We start from the raw sequence: 14,028 nt of genomic DNA, 5'->3' as shown, positions 1-14,028 counted from the left end.
CGCCCAAATGTTGATGGCCACTAAGTAAATATTTTTTAAAATTAATCTCATTCAAGGGGGTTAAATAGGGAGCGATAGCTTAAAATTTATGGGACCAAAATTATAATATTATATATAATAATTATGGTCTTCTTATCATAATAATAATATTTAAATATTTATTTTTAAAAACCGTTCATAGATTCTCTTTTTAATTGTGACCATTTTCTAATATTTCATTTACTTTTAGTGTAACATTGAAAGAAACACCAATTACTATGTTAATGCGTGTTCCTTCATCACGAAGTCAAGTCTTTTGATTGAGTATTTTAGCTTCGTAGCTGTTTCGGTAAATCAGTAACGGGTTGACCCCCCATCTGTAAATAAAAAAAAGTATTCTGTAAAATTTTTACAGTCGATTTATTGAAGACATTTATTTATATATTTCTCTGTTTGCTGTGAACGAAGTGAAATGACTTGAGAAAAATGACTTGGTTTCATAGTCGAATAATTTAAATGGTTGCATTTTATTGTTATATTTATACCTCCCGCAAACATTTCGTCCGTTTGGTTGTATCTTCAATTTTTTTTTATCGTTTGTGGTCTCCATCCTAGTCCTCGGCACCCTCGGCCGTTCTTATTGGTATTCAGCCAGTTTGTTATGGAATCGTCTCAACTATGTATCAGTGTTTTAGGTTGTAGTCGCCAGTTTTCTCAACGAATCTTTTCGTGTGACGCGAAATGGCAACCCTTTTTGGGATATGCTATCGTCAAATCTTGAATCAAAGAATTCAACAGGTGTCTATTATTGGAATAAAGTCTCCTGGATCTGTACTAAAAATGGGCGTTCCACAAGGATCAATTTTAAGTCCTTTTGTATTTTTGTTATATATGAATGATCTTTCTTTTAATGTAAAGGTATTTGTGATATTGTATTGTTTGCTCATGATACCTCATTACTTTTTATAGTAGACAGGAAATAACCTAATTATGACGATGTAAACAATGCATTATCTCTGATACAAAATTGGTTTCTCTGTTAGGATAGGATATTTTAAGGATAATTTAATTCTAAATGCTAATAAGACAAATTGCATACCGTTTGATTTCTTCTCTAATGTACGAAAGCAAAATTTCAAGTAAACTTTAAACAATAACGGTCTAAATGTAGCTGGCACTACAGTATTTCTAGGAATCACTTTAGATTCAAAACTTCAGTTGAATCCATAGCATACTAGAAAAGTTAGACAGCTAACTGATGTTGAAATTACTCGATTGGTATAATTTGGTTACTTTCCTTCATTCATATTCAAAATATTATTTTGGATATAATGCTATTACAAATATAGCACGAAAACCGGCCAAATAATTAAAATAGATAACTGTCAACTACCATGAAATTTTCATTCACAACATATAAACAAAATTCACTCTTATTTCAAATCAGCTAAATAGTCGTTCAAAATTGTAAAAAAAAAACTGATTTGGAAAAGTATTATGTAATGTATGAATGTCTTGAAATGTATTTGCTTATACCAAAAATTATCCAAGTCTTTGCCTGCTTGTCGCCCATTTTCCCCTTAGCTAACGGATAGTCATTTTTTTGTTACTATCTTTATAACATTCATGCCTATTTTAATATTTCAGAAACATACCTTATGTTTTATTTAATTCGCATTCAAAGAGCTAGAATTTTGTGAAAATATATTAGCTGAGGTTGTTAAGAAAAAAATACGAAAAAAAGAACACACCTCCTAAATTCCAATCTTGAAGGTTAATTTTTCAATAAAATCTACATAGGTGCGTGTAATATTCTTCTATTACCTATACCTTATTACTTTAGAATCGATGAAAAGGCTAAGCTAAGCTAAAAAAAAATTGGATATTATCCCTTTATATCAATTTAAGGCCAATCTAGTTGTAACCACGTAACAATAGTGCAATGGGCTCTTCCTGCCTGGCCAAGGTCAGGCTGGGTACGCCCTCGAGGTTGCCCTCCACACCCGGACAATTCTTCAACAGTAGCCTCAGCAACTGTGTCAATTGTTTTGATCCGTAGGGTCAAGGCCTAACAGACCCAATAATGTTAAAATGGGGATGGGATGATTTCTCAATGGCTTACCTCTTATTCACCAAGCCACACCACTGACTCGGTGGACATTATTTTATGTAACGTACAAGCAATGTATTCATTAGGGCATTGCTCGCAAATAATTATTCATTTTAGTGTGGGTGGAAGGAATTAACACGTGTTTACATAAAGTACTATTTTGTTCATTATTCAATTATAAAATTAGATATTAATAGAAACGTCGAGTTGCATTAGCCGTAATTAATAAGCACGGGATGTGTTATTTTATGGCAGCTCTGACGATTTTATGATAATAGTTATTTTTTTAATTTTACCGGGCATGTGTGAAACGCCTATTGCTTAGACTGTCCGATTGTTTTTTGTTTTTTAATTATTACTTTTTTTGTGCTGCCAACAACAACACAGAAAACGCTGAACAAAACACTTAAGGGCTTATGTGTATTATGAGTATGGAAAATTCATAAATACACGCTATATAATAGCATTTCGTCTCGGCTTTGCATGGGTAGCTATTGGTAAATAAAAATTAATGTTATAATATTTTCATATTTCCATTTTTCACATTGTCTTATTTCATAGGACATTCATTTCATACCACACAGCGCATGGTGTGGTAGGTGTTCATAATTTTCATTCTGAATACCAGCCTCGTGGGCAGGGAATCGTATCATACCTCCATTTTTTTTTAACTGACAATTGTCAATGCTTCTTTACTATAACAGTAGACAGAACTCTTAATACTTATCTATTATACAATTATCATTAGACTACTGCCAAAGGACATATAATCATATAAATATTATGCTCTCCAGTTTATTAACGATATCATTTAATTGCGTGTTTCAAACTGACTGTTCAAGGTCACAGATCAACTTTAAACATACTGTCTGCATTTGGTACCTATTTAATAAATTTCTTTAAATATTTGGTAACTATATTATCAACAAAATAAAATATGGAATGGCTGTATGGTGCAATACCTCCGATTTTTGAGAAAAGGATTAAAAACATCAAATCACAAATGACAAATGTAAATGTCAAAATAACAACAATAATCGACAGCAGATGTCAAAATGTGTTATATTATATTTTTTGTAAAATACTGAGTTTAAATCACTAATTAATACATATTAGCGTATATTAATTTTAATTAAAAATACGTTACGTAATACAATATGTCGCAGTATCCTTTAAATGGTGTGTAAACATTTTGTTATAACCTTAAAACTTTAAACAACACATTTTATAACCTATAGATCCGACTGATTTTAATATAAAATATATAGTAAATCGTAATTTATTTTTAACAATGCATATTCATGTACCCGCATTGGATTAATATAACATTTACTGACTATGACATTATTTTTTACAAATGTTATTAAGTACTTACGTTAAGGAATATAATATATTCCTTTACTAGGCTCTACTATTGAGTATTATTATACTTAATACATAAAACGAGGAATACTTTAAATTTCTGTGTGTTAAGAATTTCGATCTTACAATTTCAGAATTAAAACGTCGCCTCCAAGACGACAGTGCCTCATTGCCTAAACGCCTCAAATTAGCTAAAAATGTGGTTCAATCATATCACTTACCAACGGCACCTAAGGAACGTGTTGTAGCTGAATGGTTAGACGAACTGGTACAAGCTAACAAACTAGCAAGTAAAGAACTGCGTGATGTACTAGGATGGTTGAACAATGTTGATGACTTGACTGGTGAATTAAAACTAAAACTAATCAAGGTAATTATGATTTATGCTGTAATTTGACATTGCGACAAGTGATTGCCTTGAATACTATATTAAGTTTTATAATGTAAAATATTTATTTCAAGTAGATCACTTAAACACTCTTATTGTGAGATTAGTTAGATATTGTAGGCCTTGTGTAAATAAAACCATTGCCGAAGTTATACAAAATTACATTTATTTTATAATGACTATCACAGATTTCAGTCAAAGGATTAGAAATAAACAAACCTAAGATTTACAAATTCCACAAAATTTTAAATTAAATTTAATATATTATGTTCTTTTTATAATATACTTTTATTCATGTATGCAACACTATTTATATACTTTAATTTGAAACCATTTCTAACATTCAAAACACGATTATTTGACAGATTTGTAATGAATACCAAAGATTATTCAAGAAATAGACCATTACTCGTACATCAATTCTTTGTCAAAGTTTTCTATTTGTCTTCGTCTTCCTCCTGTGCTTGGATAGGCAGTACATACAATGAAAATAAAACAATATAATTAAAAACACTCAATGAAAACAGCTGTTACATTGTAAATTTTATTATTCCAGATTATTTCACAGTATCTCCGTGGCAATCCTTTGCAAAATGATGATGTAACATACATTATAACATTTTTAGAAAATGATAAAATATTACCTCAACTGAAATTACAAATAGATGACTATTTGTTTATAACAACAACATTACTTCAAAACTTAAACGGTGAAACTGATGAGCAGGATATTCAGAAAATATTCAATAATATCATCAAATATTATAAAGATTCAAAGAAGAAATTGGAATTTATAGTTAAACTTTTGCATGGAGAAAATTTGGAAACAATATTCAACTTTCTCGATACAAAAAGTTATGATCCAGTGATAAATATGTGCAAAGTCATCCTGTTTCCTGAAAGCAAAAAGCAATTCTTTTTAAGTTTTCTCTTGAATTTAATACGGAAAGATAATATTGACGAGCTTATTGCTGAAAGGGGAGATAACATACAATCAGTTATAAAGATTATGAGTGCATTCTTTACATTCCCAAAAGGCAGAACAGAGAAGAATAGTAAATTCTTATCTGATTTTATTAACATGTTTGTCACATGCTACGGTAATGAGAGCCAAATTATCTTTGCATTCTATATAATGGTAGTTAGTTCATTAAACATGCCCCAAAATTATCTAACACCAGCCATGGTAATGCCGCCGATAATATTCGAAGATAACTCTGAAAAGATCAAGCGTAACTTATTTTTAAACATGCTTCAAGTATTACACAGTAGTGAAGTTGATATAAGTGTACGACTTACTGATACATTGGGAGATAAAGTCTCGAAAGTGGAAATTAAAAAGACATTTATATCTTTCTTGCAAATTGTTATGATGGGACAGTTAAAGTTAGAAGGGAAGCTCGACAGAACAACTCTACAGATAATCAAAATTGCCTTAAAGCTAGACCCTAGTTTGATTGAACAGAAAATTGACAAAATATTACCACATATCATGACAGCGAAAAAAAATAACCCAGATATAATTGAATCATATACACAAACAATGAATTGCTTACTAGAAACATTATTCAAACTCAGCAGAGGTATGAATTTTCTAAACCAAATAATACCACATTTGAAAATAAAATTAGAAGCATCGAATGTGGAACAATTTGAGCTGAAACAAAAATTACAGGAGGCTTTAAATAATGGTGACGATAATTCAAATAAAATCCTGGGAAAAATTATAACAGGAGATGATATGTTTCCGCAAGAGTGTGTCGATGTATATGGTAAATTGACTTCAGAATTATTGTTCAGACAGAACAAAGAACTTTTAATATCTCTCCAGAAAGATTTCGAAGAAAACTGCCTTATGATGCTTGAAGAAGGATTTGTCAGTATGTTATCCATCATTTTATAATTCATTTGACATTTTTAGTATTTTAGACTATTTAGAGAAATAATTAAATTTTTATTTTTTTATTTTAGGTCCATCAATTATAACACTGGCAGAAATGATATCAGCCATTTTATCCAGTTTCTTGCGTCACAACAAAATGGCCGATCACACAGTACCACTTCATATAGCTGACGATTTCTGGATGGCTTTTCAGACTTTTGAAGAACAGTGTCTGAACAAATTTGGAGAATGTATCTTAAAATTGAACTATGTAAGTAACTTTTGCAATACACCTACATCTATCAGTATTTTCTATTTAATTAAATACCTATTTATATAACGCAAGACAAAAAATATTGCTAATAATGCACAATAATTTTAAACTATGGCACTAAATATTAGTAAAATATCAATGCTTTGTATTAAAGTAATAACCATGAGATAATAAATAATAATACACAGGATGCAAAGAGCCTGAGAATAAGCCTGGTAATTTTTTTTATGTGTAAAGTCACTCCCAGGATAAGTTAGAAATATCCCAGAGGAAGTAACCATTGTTTGCAAATTCATGTTTTACTTCATCTTTTACATAAATTTAATTATCTGTGCAATAATCATGCATTAGTCACTTTTAAGTGAATGAATTCATTAATATAAATTAGGATTAAAGTGGATACTAAAATGCACCCTTATGGAACACTGCCCAATTACCTTGATATCATGGTAAATTAACAGGTTTCATTCTCTTTGATAAACATTTTCCATAATAAAATCTAATATATTTATTTTTCATTTTCAGAATTCAACTTTAGTAGTTACATTCCTGAATCTATGTTTGAGTGTTTCTCATTTAAAATTACTAAATATAAAGTATAGCAACACTAAACTAAACATTGAAGGAAATGACTTATTGCCATTTATTTCTAAGAACGAATGGATCGTCTTCACCTCAAAGTTACAAGACGATACTGAAAAGCTACTTTGGGTATGTATCTTTATTTTAAGACTATTGATAACAGTGTATTAAAGAATATTATTATTATACATTTTTATGCATGATTTCAGAGTCAACTTCTCTTGACAAAATCCATGGCAGTTGAACTTTTATCACATACCACGGACGAAAACACATCAGATATTAAAACAAACTTAATCAAACAAATACCAAATCATCCAGAAATATTATCAAATAGTTATATTACAAAAAACGTTTTTACAAATCTTGACAAAAATCAATTGAAACAAGCATCTAAAACACTTATTAAATTGTACCAAAATGATCCCCATACAGAGATATTTAAAAATGAAGTCATAAGCATGAATAAAGACTTATTACAACATCTCGTTTTGAAAGCAACTAAAAATATTACTGAATGTATAGAAAATATGAATACTCTATCTAAAGCTTTGAACAAATCTAGTTTTGAAATAACATCATTCTTAAATGACAATGACTTTAAAATGTTTTTCAACCCACAAGTTGTTAATCAAGATGACATAACAATTTCTCTGGACATTTTAAAACATTTACAGATATATTATCTGGAAGAGAACTATCAATTAACTGCAATTTTTGTTCTATTGATTTTAAAAAATTGCTGCCAAAATAAAAAAATTAAAAAGAGCACAGATTATATATTGCAGAGTATTTATGAATTGAGTCCGAAATACCCTGATATCTTTAAAATATTCCCTGTAGATTTTATATTTGACTTTAAAGATGCTAAAATATTAGAATTATTGAAATTAAAAATCAAAACTTCGAATGATATGCTTATCATAAAATGTGTTTTGGAATCAGCTGTAAAGAAAGTTAAAACTGACTCAGAAATAGTCGTAAATATTGTGGAAATACTTTTGAAGAATCTTAAAAAGAATAAAGCGAATGTAGATTATTTCGGTGATAATGTTTTTCAAATAAGTTGTCTTATATTACCGTTGATTGCTAAGGAAAAGAAAGCCATAACGACCAGTGCTTTTAGATCTATATTAGCAAATCTACAAGAAAAATTGAATAAGAGTATGTTGGAATCGTTCAAAAATATTGATTTCAGCAAAAGTAATATAGATGAATCTAGCAACACTGATGTTGAAGAGAATACAATAGCAATACTTAACGCGATGGGTGCTTATTCTTTAACCTTGCTGAAGTGTTGCGAAACAACAAATGCGGAAGAATTAAAAAATTTAAATTGTCTCTGGTCTGGGCTAACATTTTTCGTTAAAAACGCGGTATGTATGATTATATTTAATAAGATTTTAATAAAACTCTCATTTATGATAGATGAAACTCTTTACCCAATACTAATTTTAAATAAGCAACTTTAAAAAAAAACAACAATTATACTTCTCATTCTTATTAATACTTATTAGTATGTATTGACTATTAATATGTTTAATTGAATATCACTTGACCAGTGAGTGGCTTATCAGTAAACTGACAAAAATTTCTCTTGGGTCCTGACTTTTGCAGTTTTCACAGGCTGAATTTGACAAAAAAAAAGGAAATTTTAACAGTTTATATAGTGCTAAAGTTCATGGTGAATTGTATTAATGTTAAATATATAATATGAGTTTCTTATAACTTCATCTAACTTGAAGGCATCAAATTTTAACGTCATTTATAACCAATTCCTTAGTAATAAATTCCCGTGCCTCAGAAAGTGTGGGATTTATTTAAATAAATAGATATTATAAGCATTTTGACCTGTCTTTAATGCTATTATATTTTATATTTCATACAAATATCTACAAGCATTAAAGACAGGTCGCGAAGATTCGACTTTTTAAAATTCTATACTCATATAATAGATAAAATCCTTATTATAAATGCGAAAATGATTTTAAGTGCACAGAAGAGGACACATCTAACACCTACAGCCTCTGCCGGTTTCGCACGAGTAAAACCTGGAAGATAATAAATAGCTAAGGTGGAAAAATAATCTTATTGTTCAAACTTGCAGATCAAAGCCATTGCAAGTCCAACGTCAAAGTACCAACAAATAGACTCATCAATACAGCTTTTAAACGTGACATTGCGATACATAAAAAAACTAGAAGCACATGAAATATTCCAAAAGAAAGACAAACTATTCCTTCAGACATGGAACAGTATAAAAGCAAGATTATTATTGATATACGATCAAAATAATAAAATTAATAACAATTGCTTAGAAGAGATGTCGGTTACATTGAAATTTATTGCTGAATTGTCCTCGGTTGAATGTTTCAGTAACCATTTTGTTGGTGACTTATCGAATTTGGCGTTATTAAAGGTAAATATGAGTGTAGTTTTGGTGTTATATAATTTAGTGATTTGTTTGAAGAACAAGGGCAAGTAGACTTAATGCCTACCTAACTTTAGTATTATAGCCGTCATGAGTTGTGAGCACAGATGGTCAGTAGTGGGAGGCAAGTTCGCGCATGTTCACTGTCATGGAAATTACCGTAGCCGAATGACAAGTGAAAGTCCAATTGACGATAAGCATCGACTGACGGACCAATCGCGTGCAGCTTCGGGCCCCTGGCTCCCTTCATACCTCCAAAAATACCTAAAATGTACACTTTGCAAGTGAAGGTCGTGCTCACGACTCATACCGCTTACTATGACAGTTAACATGACATAAGCTGTTTCAATGTTTAAATAAACATTACACATCTGTTGTCAAGTATTCTTATTAGAATAGAAGTCCATTTATATTTTTAAACACAGTCAACTAATCTTAGTAAGTTTTTGACAATATCCATTTATTTTTTATAAAAATATTTTTAAAAGATCATATTTAAAATTTATTTTCCATTAGTTCATTTGTTAGAGCCGAGATAAAAAAAAATGAGGACATTGTTGGGTTTCACATGGTTGCCCAAAAACGAGTTTTATGTTTTCAGGGTGTATTTATTTATAGATTTTTCCAACATAACTTAAATTACAGATTTGGATGGAAGGGGTACCGTTATAGAGAATCCTTACATTATTCCGTCTATAAATAATGAATTCATTAATTTAGATCAGTCTTATTTATAACGTATTTTATTACTTCATTTAATTACATGTAGTAATTTATTTTCTTTAATTTTCAGAAACCATCAATAATACTTAAGAATACAGACATAACAAACTCTCAACTAACAGCCAGAAAAGTATCAAAATATCTATGGATAAATTGTTTAAAAGCTAATATTATTGGACCAAAATGCATTGCCGTAACAAAATTAATATTCCGGGCAACGAAGAACATAAGATTTTGGATACAACAAAATTACGATTTAATACAGAATGTTACACAACAAAATGGCGACGATGATATCAATGAGGAGATTACTAATATATCCAATGTGGTTAAAATTGAAGATTGTATTTGTGAATTATTGAAGAATGATTTAGATATTCTGTCTGAAGTTATTTTGGCGGCTAAAAAGGTAATATATTTTTTTAATTAATCTTAAACCATTCTCTACCGCGACTAGGCAACGAAACGTTTCAGGGATTTTAAAAGATTTTTTTTTACGCCTGGTGATTTCGTGAATTAACGCTAGTTGTAATAACAAAAGACGGCTTTATAGAATATTTGAATAAACAAAAAAAAATATTTCACAATTTATTGATTAGATTATGGCTAGCGAGGACTTGAAACAAATAATTTAAAAAAAAGCAACTATATTTTATATTTGAACTATAAATTATAGAATAATAACATAATAGCCGGGGCGGCTTAACACGGGTGCAATTTTATATATTATTATTATCTCACAGTCCCTAATAGAAAACATCGCATGAACGCTCGTAACTTTTCTTAAAATATCCAATTGTCTATGCATATTTCTTTCCGCAATACCATCACAGACCATAAATATAAGAGATCTTTAAAAAAATATGACACCAGTCAAGTTGTTCTCTAGTTTAAGTAAGCAAGACTTGACCAAGGTAAAAAGAGACTCATTTAAAACTTTAAACGTTAAAATATTTTAAATATAACGAATTACACGTTATACCTTCAAATAGCCTATAGTAACATTTGTTCTGTTCCGGTTTGGGGGATAAGTAAGCCAGTGTAACTAAAGGCACAAGGGACGTAACATCTTAGTTTTCGAACTTGACATGATTGATATTTCTTACAATGCCATGCCAATAGATGGTCGAGATCACTTACCATAAGGTGGTCCATTTGCCAGTCTGCCAACAAAGCGACTGATATTCCACTAAATGTCTTGGAGCAAGTAAACGCATCATTAGATGCCAAATGACGTATTATGACAGACTAGGGTCCGCGTTCGCTATAACCGTTTCAGTAACCCCGACGTATATGCGAAATGACTTTCTTAATACTAATTAGGATGACTAAATATTTTTTTTACATATATATTTTTATATTATATTTCAGATATCCCTGGACTTTAAATTCCTGGATGCGATTTTTGAACTTCAACATTTGTTCCATTACATTTTGGGTCGTAAAACAATAGACACAGTGTGTGAAGTCAGTTGGCAAGGTTTCAATATATTGTTTGAAGGATGTGTTGCCATATTGAATTATTTGTTGCTGTCTAGGGAAGAACTTCTGGAAGATAGGTAAATATACTATTTGTACCTTGATACAATTACAATTAAAAGTAAAGATTGAATCGAACAAAACTAAATAATAAATAAAATTATATTCAAATGATTTTATTAAAGTAATATAATATATATTTTTTATTTTTATTGATTGTTTTTTGTTACATGTTGTATTTAAAATAAACGATATATATCTATAGGAAATTTAACGAATAAAATTGAAAAGTTCATATTGAAGTATATGTTATAGAAACCCCTTATATGGCAGCAGGATTCTGTCATAGAGTTAATTTAAATAGGCATTCCACTAACAAATAAACCTTCAGCAAAACATATTGAGTTATATTAGTAAAGCAAGTATTAGTCTGTAACACGCTATTACGAACAAGAGTCTAGTTTCTACTTCTAGAAATATGTACAGGGCTGACAGAGATTTAGGAGAGGGCAAAGAAGGCAACCGGCTCGGAGCCTTTAAGAGAGGGGCCACAATAGACATTCTGTTTTAATGTAATATATATTTATATATACTAAAAAGTATGGCATAGTAATAAGTAAGAATAAAAAAAGGTAAGTAGGGCCATCCGTAAATATATTATTGAAATAACTGACTGACAAATTATAAATAAAATTGTTCAAATGAATTTGTGAAATAATAATTAGGGGCCTTCACCCTCCATATTCTAAATTTAAATCAAGTAAAATTAACTTCTTAAAATTTGATGAAGCTTAATTTATTTTTCCTTTGTATTCCTAAATTTAAATTAAGTAATATTTTAAAGTGTATTGTTTATTAAAATGTTCCAAATTAACTTTCCAGGTGGCCCTGTTACATGCAGAGCTACAAAGCATTAGTGCTGTGTTTATGTGAGCGAGCTACTAAGGAAGATCTCACTGATAAATCTGTTGAACATAAATTAGCTGAAATGGCGCATTCTATTGAAAAGTAAGGATATTAGAGTAAATAATAATATTTGTAGTCAAAAGACGAATGGATTACATTAACAAATTAAAAGGTTGTTTTGGTTACAGTAACTGGAAAATAGCCATATCAACTTAAAAAAAAGGCAATTATTTGAAGTCCATGCACACAATACTGTGCTTGTACAGTGAACAAAACAAACTGATTATATATTATTTTAATATTTCTAAGTTATAAATGACTATGTCGTGTAGGTACTTATATATGACTTGATATGTAATAGCATTCATAACTTTTTGCCCGACGTTTTGTCAAAGTACCATCTGAAGCAATCACGGGCTCACTTTGTTGGGTCAAAGTTCTGTCCAGGATAAATGTCAGTAAAATATAATTATCATCAACAAGCCGTTCAATAATGTTTTTGTGGTCTCAGTGATAATTTAATTTATATTTTTATATATTTTTTCGGTTTTTTAACATTAATTCGTTATTTACTTATTCGTGGCTGTATGAATGATACCACTGTCAGTTTAAACTATTAAGGTATTTTATTTTAACAATATTACATAACAGGATTTAAAAAGCAATAGTTTAGTTTAGTTCGTAGATATATTCGTTAGGATTGTATTCAGTATTGTCATTTCATTTGAAATAATTTGACATTTTTATGTTTTCGTCTTAAATATAATATTATTTAATCTTATGGTGGTTTGTTGTACCTTTTATACCTAGGAACATTATGAACTATAATCAGTAATAAATAAATGAATTAAAATATTCCACAGATTAACCCAATCAATATGCAAGCGCAAGACACACGTCTCTCGCATATCCGCATATGCTGTGGCCGATATATGCACGTGGCTCGAGAGCAGTCCACCACCGAAGATGGTCAGACAACATCTAGAAAATTCGATAGCATTGTTAATACAAGTTTCCGATTCGACATACGCGATGGCCTTCTTGAGAAGAGCTTTAGCTGGTTCCGTAGGACAGATGACATTGACTAATATGTACACCATGTATAAGAGGTATCATAAATATGTTGGCAATGCTTGAAATAAAATATTTTTGAATAGATGATGTTTTATTATATTAAAAGAATAATGTTAAATCCTCGTAACCCATTTTTGTGAAAAATAATTCTTGTTACAAAAAAGTTTTGTAGTTTATTCGGTAACGAATATAGCGTGATAGCTGTTAAATCTTCAGATACATATAGAATTTATTAAAAAAGTTGTGTTTCATTCAAAAAAATCAACACACATTACCACATCATCATCTCTACAATTTTACTTTAATTATCTATACTTACTATCAAGATCTATACTTACTTTGATTTTACTTTAATTACTGTCTTTGTTTATTATATTTGACTCATCGTGTAATCCTATTTGGGTTATATAATATAATATAATTAAATATGTTTATTACTAAATCGCCAATTATTAGTCTTTAAGTTATTTTCCAAAGCCATCTCCAGTTAGTTCCTAAGGATGGTGACGCTGATGTAGGGATAGGTAAATATTTCCTATAACCCTAATATTTATAGACAGTGGTGACCACTTACCAACAGATAACCCATTTGCCCGTCTGACTATATTATAAAAAATACAAATATAAAATCACTTATTATTATTGTAAACAGCACTTAACGACAAACTTTTCACCTTATATAGTATTATTTGTATGTAACGAATGTCGAGTAATTAATACTTCTGAGTAACATGCGATTTTAAAGCAATAAGCATTTCAGAATTTAATAAAACATAATGAAAACAAACCGTTAATATAAGCTAAGCTTAATGTTAATAAAGTGTTATAATCCAAACTT

General features: G+C 29.8%; 1 protein-coding gene across 1 annotated transcript; it reads left to right on the top strand.

The window, feature by feature from the left end:
• Window positions 1–3,107: 3,107 nt before the first annotated feature.
• On the top strand, window positions 3,108–13,272 carry LOC113392111 (uncharacterized). The gene is made up of 11 exons (XM_026628390.2): window positions 3,108–3,268; window positions 3,586–3,821; window positions 4,396–5,719; window positions 5,811–5,992; window positions 6,521–6,706; window positions 6,787–7,953; window positions 8,685–8,996; window positions 9,802–10,140; window positions 11,103–11,290; window positions 12,093–12,218; window positions 12,980–13,272. The coding sequence occupies exons 1-11, from the start codon at window positions 3,247–3,249 to the stop codon at window positions 13,251–13,253; spliced, it is 4,356 nt and encodes a 1,451-aa protein (XP_026484175.2). The 5' UTR covers window positions 3,108–3,246; the 3' UTR covers window positions 13,254–13,272.
• The last annotated feature ends 756 nt before the right edge of the window (window positions 13,273–14,028 follow it).

The sequence above is a fragment of the Vanessa tameamea genome, chromosome 27 (assembly GCF_037043105.1).
Source record: "Vanessa tameamea isolate UH-Manoa-2023 chromosome 27, ilVanTame1 primary haplotype, whole genome shotgun sequence".
NCBI lineage: Eukaryota > Metazoa > Arthropoda > Insecta > Lepidoptera > Nymphalidae > Vanessa > Vanessa tameamea.
Note: the sequence above shows the minus strand (reverse complement) of the source record. Positions and strands in the feature narration are given on the sequence as shown.

Coding starts and splice junctions, on each gene's coding strand:
- LOC113392111 (XM_026628390.2), top strand. CDS start 3,247: ATGTCGCAGTATCCTTTAAATG. Junction 5,720..5,810: donor GCTTGAAGAAGGATTTGTCA/GTATGTTATCCA, acceptor TTTTTATTTTAG/GTCCATCAATTATAACACTG. Junction 7,954..8,684: donor CATTTTTCGTTAAAAACGCG/GTATGTATGATT, acceptor TCAAACTTGCAG/ATCAAAGCCATTGCAAGTCC.